We start from the raw sequence: 6,000 nt of genomic DNA, 5'->3' as shown, positions 1-6,000 counted from the left end.
AGCCTTCAACACCATAATCTTGAGTCGGTTGGTACGTGACCTCAGACTTCTGTATCTTTTTTCTGACAAAAGAAGGTGGAAGAGAGAATGTCCGGGGTGCGTGGGGTCCTTAATTATGCTGGCTGCTTTGCCAAGGCAGCGGGAAGTGTAGACAGAGTCAATGGATGGGAGGCTGGATTGCGTGATGATTTGGGCTACATTCACGACCCTTTGTAGTTTCTTGCAATCTTGGGCAGAGCAGGAGCCATAGCTGTGATATAGCCAGAAAGAATGCTTTCTATGATGCATCTGTAAAAGTTGGTGAGAGTCACAGCTGACATGCCAAATTTCCTTAGTCTTCTGAGAAAGTAGAGGCGTTGGTGGGCTTTCTTAACTATAGTGTCAGCATGAAGGGTTGGGAAAAGGAAGGAAAGATACTGTCTGTGTGTAGTTTTCACCTTCTCCCTGTGTCTGCATGAGTTTGCTCCGGGTGCGCCGGTTTCCTCCCACAGTCCAAAGATTTTCAGGTTAAGTTGATTGACCATGCTAAATTGCCCCTTGGAGTCACAGGATGTGTGGGTTAGGGGGATTAGTGGGGTAAATATGTGGGTTACAGGGATAGAGCCTGGGTGGGATGCTCTGTCGGAGAGCCAGTGCGGACTCAATGGGCCAAATGGTCTTCTGCGCTGTAGGGATTCCGTGAGGAGGCGAGAGGGAACCAGCAAAAAAATGTTTCTCGTTTTAGACAAATAAATCACATTTAGTTTATGCTTCTTCAGTTTCCCTCCAAAGGTGTTTATTTGTTTTAGGGAACGGTTCCTCACGTTTCATCTTCCATATTATTTGTGAACACTGGCAACCTATTCAGTCACAGGGGGCATCACACCCCATTCAAATCCTATTCACACTCGACATCCAATTCTCATTCACTTTGCAGCGAGGGTCACTGGATCATCCACAGTGGGAGTCCTGGCTGATTAGACTTCCGAGCTTGGGGCTGAGATCGGCTGTCCCACAGAATACTCGGGTGAAATGCGGCTTTCCCTTTGATGCTAACCAGCCTCTCAGAAAAGGCTTGTCTACAGAAGACACTTAAAATTCCATAGTTAAAGCAGAGTTTCCTGCTTGCTGTTTTTGCATAGAATCCTGCAGAGACCATTCAGCCCATTGAGTCTGCACTGACTCTCTGATAGACCATCTTACCCAGGCCCTATCCTCATAACCCCACATACTTACCCCCGAAACTACATATCTTGGGACACTAGTGTGGCCAATCAACCTAACCCACACATCTTTGGGAGGAAACTGGAGCACCCGGAGGAAACCCACGCAGACACAGGGTGAACATACAGACTCTGCACAATGACCCAAGTCAGGAATTGAACCCAGGTCCCTGGCACTGTGAGGCAGCAGTGCTAACCACTGTGCCACCATGCCTTCCTCCTGCACACCTTTGGGACACTAAGAGGTAATTGAGCACGGGACCAGTCCACCTAACCAGCCCCAGCAGAGTAACTCACTGTCTTTAGACCTCCTGGGAGATGTGATAATGTCCTGTGTGTGATCTGCCTGTCCTTTCTATAGCGCTGGCTATAAAGCGGCTGAGTGTCAAGTTATGAGCAGAGCTGATCTTTAAAGGGAGGGGGCAGCACAGAGCTTCCAATGCGAGAGCAGGAAGTTTAGGGGAGCTCCCACTCGCTGCTACTGCTGTTGCTGCACAGTTACAAGTATCGGGAAGATGGGCTATTTCTAGGTGAACTTCTCTCGACATCATCATTAGCATCACTCGTGGATCTGCTGCACTGTTGATCGCAAATGCTCTGGCGTGACAAATAGCCAGACTTTCAGCGGGAAGAAACAAAGAGATAATAGAGAGAGAAAAAAAAAGTTGTGTGACTTAGAGGAGGGAAAAAAAGAGTTGAGAATAAAAGTGGAGCTGGTGTTTACATGGGTTTCTTGCTGGGGACTAAGGCTCTCCTGAGACTGGATAAAAGTGCAGTGAACTGGGAGCCAAGTGACCTGAACTTGATCAATGCATCGCCATCCAAACTCGATAGCTGTGTGGCTGCAGTTGGAATTATGTGTCCTTATTATCCTGTTCACCAAAGGCAAGTGCTCTGACTGTCATGTAACATTGAAGTGTCTAATCTCTCCTACCGAACACATTTCAGCAAACAACCTCTCTTTAATTTAAAGTTGTAAAAAAAACATGTATTTTGTCAGCTTAAAGTTTGAATAATTCAATTTCTTCTGGGTCTGCACTTTTAATTTTTGTCTCGTATCGCACTTTCTTTAGCTGAAGTGAGAATGTATAGTAGAATATAGAGGTTCCGTTGCTTGAACGAATATTTGTCTATACTGTGGAGTGTAACGTGACAGTACACATTTGAACTGCCGGTGGCTTCATCAGACTTGCGGCGTTAGCTCGCTGTTCAGTGATTAGGGAGTGCAGGATGGGATGAATTGTGACAGGGACTCGCTGTGGAAACTCACTAATGAAGGTTGAGTGAGTTTTCTGGAGTGTGGAACTAAAAAAAAAACCACGATTAGATTATTGACCAAGAAGAGTTTGAACTCCACTAATTGCATGAGAATATTTGCCAAAGGTTCTTGGGGGGCAAATTAGAACAAAAGGACCCTTTTCAAACTACAACCACAATCCCCCCGCCACCCCCCAACCTCTGTTTTACTTGATGTGTTTTTATTTCTTCAACTTTTCTCCACTCAAACTAGGAAACTGAAATCCAACTCTTTATAAATTTCATTCTTCACTTTATTAACTGCGACTGCTTCTCCAAGGAAATCTGGAATGGTCCTAATTTGTTACAGATGAAAGCCTCACTAATTCAAACTCTTTCCAATGACCCGCGTTAAGCCAGGCAGGCTGGCAATGATCTGATGAAAGGGGTTGTCTCGGGGTCAGTCATTGTTATAAACAAGTTGACAAAGCGTGCGGACAAAATTGAGTCAAAAACACGAACTATTAATGTTTCCTATTTCAGCTACTTATCCACCAGGTCCTCCTCCCCCTTATCATCATTAATAGCAGCTCAGAAACTGCACGCTGTGATATTTGCACACTAATGTTGAACACATTTATGTGAAATTACCTGCAGCAGATTAATGAAAACATGCTTATTTTTAAACAGCTTTGTTAAGCTATGGCAAAGTGGCACAGTGGTTAGCACTGCTGTCTCACAGCACCAAGGACCTGGGTTCGATTCCTGGCTCAGGTCGTTGCCTGCGTGGAGTTTGCACATTCTCCCTGTGTCTACCTGGGTTTCCTCCAGATGCTCCAGTTTCCTCCCACAGTCCAAAGGCGTGCGGGTTAGGTTGATTAGTCATGTTAAATTGCCCTTTAGTGTCAGGGGGGACTAGAATGGTAAATATGTGGGTTATGGAGATAGGGCCTGGGTGGGATTGTGGTTGGTGCAGACTCATGGGCCGAATGGCCTCCTCCTGCACTGTAGGGATTCTATGAAAATAGCTCTGCAGGAACACGTTAAGACTTTGAGACTTGTAGTGCTCACTACAACATCCCCGTTAATTCTGATGCACAAAGCAATTCGGCTCCTCATTGGCGCTTGCTGTAGCCCCCTCTCTTCCTCAAACTCACCTTTCAGACCAAACATTTGGACCCCCCGACCTTTATCCCATATCTCCTTCCTTGACTTGACACCCTTTGGTTTCTCATTGTGTTCCTGTGAAGTGCTGCGCGTCATTTTTCTACAAAGGCATTATTTAAGTGCATGCTGAAAACATTTCCTACATCTATAGCGTTGTATATTTGAAAATGCATTATTGGATCATAGGCACAGGTACTCGTGGTGGGGGCAGGTTGGAGCAAGAGGACGGATTCCCATTTTATTTGGGATAGTGCATGTTCCCACTCTCTCCCCACTCTGAGGACTATAAATTCCCCATTGCCTTCTCCAATTTGTTAACCGTAGTGGTGCCTTTGAACAAAACAATTTGAAAAGCTATATTTCATTTCAGTTTATATAAAAGCTGTACATTTAGCTGTGATGTCTAACTTTCCTCGTGAGTTGGTACAATACAGACTAACAATAAAGTTTCAAGTTACCCATTTGTAGAGCTGCGCAGTCCTTAAGTAACTGTAAGTTCTTGTATCTAGTCTACCGGTGATTTATCAACTGTTCCCTCTGTGAAACATGCAGGGTAAAGATATATAATCAAAAAATTTCAGTAAATGAGATCCTTAACCCCCAATGAACTCAGAGACTGTGGAAAATTGATTGTAATATCTAGTTTGAGAACATGTGATTCGATGCTGGTGAGAATAAGAAAGTTTGTTTTCCTAACTAACTTGCATCTTCTGGGGAAAATAAAATGAAACAACAATTCCAAGAGGTAGCTCAGTGAGTTGCCTTCCAACCAGAAAGCTGCTGATCTTGACTCCCAAAGCTGTGGGGACTTCTCTGCGCTTGTGTGGTCTGGAAGTAACAAAAATAGGCTTTCCTGACACTGACCATGTTTGTCCAGTTTCTGGAATGCACGCGCAACATCTGGCTGCATCGGGCATCGCACAAGTTGAGAGCCCGCTTTACGGGATCAGAACAGTGAAAGGGGCTCTCACTTTTTGCAGCACAATCAACCACGAGTTGTGACTATGTTTTAATTAAAGCTGTGAAGTTGCACGGCAGGCAGCGAGCATGCTGCATTTCCAATGCTCTGTATTGTTGCACCAGGGTCTAATGCAGTGTCCAACAGCAAAAAGGCTCTGGCCGCTCATCTCCATTCTTATCACAAGACCATTCACACACACGAGCTTCGCCCACTCATTTATTTTCACACACAATTGCCCATTTCCAAGGTCCCAACAGTTAAAGTGTTCTACACAGCATCTAATCACTTTGACCTGCATTGATCCATATGACTTTTGCTCCTGTTCCTAACTATTTTATTCAAGAAGTTTCACAACACGAGGTTAAAGTCCAACAGGTTTATTTGGAACCACAAGCTTTCGGAGCACTGCTCCTGGAGCAGCGCTCCGAAAGCTCGTGATTCCAAATAAACCTGTTGGACTTTAACCTGGTGTTGTGAAACTTCTTACTGTGCCCACTCCAGTCCAATGCCGGCATCTCCACATCATATTTTCTTCAATGTTTCAAAAGTACTGAACAATTTTTACTGCTTTAGCTAGCATTTCATTCCTAATCACTGTAGGGAAAATTATCCTCCCACTCCCTTGTCTCATTTGGAGCTGATTAATATTATACTCCTGTCCGTCACAATCCCAGTTAAATTATCTGCTCACATTCACATTATTGCCATTTTAAAAGTTGGTCTTTGTTTCCTTTTCTTTGCATCTGTAATTGGCCACACTATTACTTCTGCATTTCAACCATGATGTGGGGATGGAAGAGCCATGGAATGGAGGTGGGTGCCTTCGAGCAGCAAGGGTTTAATCTAGACTGTCACAGACACCCATTAGTGGAGGAATCCAGAGCAATGTTGGCACAAAACTAGGGTCAGAATTTTGAGCCCATGGGTTCGGGGCATGCATCTGACCCGGAAGCACGTGAAAGTGTACAAGGTGTCGGGCGCGTGCCCAGATATCATTGCGCTTTTGCGCTCTATCTTGGTAAGCAAGCACGCACGAAAGTCAGAAGCGCATCCGCTGACAATCAAGAAGCCAATATGAAGATGAAAACATCAATGAACAGGAATTTTAGCTTGCCCATTTGCCTTTATGGTTGGCAGGCAGGCTGATTGGCAAGGCGGCAACCTTTAAGCTGCAACCTTGATCCAGGGCAGTGCTCAAAATTAAGAAATGTGCCTGGGTACTGTGGTCTGTGTGTGATTGTGCCGCCCAGACACTCGTGGCATAGCTTTTCCGTCCATATTTGTTTCTCACAGCTCTGCTGAGACAGCTCCGCAGCGGCTGCCCCCCTGGGGGAGGCAGCACGTTGGAAGCACCAGCCCGCACCCTCACTTCTCTCAGTGCCCACTCTCCCTGGCAGCGCTCAGCCTTTCCCAGAGCGGCTTTCACACTGGCCG

At 45.4% G+C, this 6,000-nt stretch overlaps 1 protein-coding gene across 1 annotated transcript in view; it reads left to right on the top strand.

Moving 5' to 3' along the window:
- Positions 1-1,688: 1,688 nt before the first annotated feature.
- Positions 1,689-6,000, top strand: part of LOC144500958 (BMP and activin membrane-bound inhibitor homolog) — a 47,328-nt gene continuing 43,016 nt past the window's right edge. Inside the window, exon 1 of the mRNA XM_078224455.1 lies at positions 1,689-2,087. Within this exon, the coding sequence (XP_078080581.1) occupies positions 2,012-2,087 (76 nt within the window). The 5' untranslated portion in view covers positions 1,689-2,011. The remainder of the gene's footprint in view (positions 2,088-6,000) is intronic.

Source organism: Mustelus asterias, chromosome 11, assembly GCF_964213995.1.
Source record: "Mustelus asterias chromosome 11, sMusAst1.hap1.1, whole genome shotgun sequence".
Lineage (NCBI taxonomy): Eukaryota > Metazoa > Chordata > Chondrichthyes > Carcharhiniformes > Triakidae > Mustelus > Mustelus asterias.
This window is presented reverse-complemented; position numbering and strand designations above follow the sequence as displayed.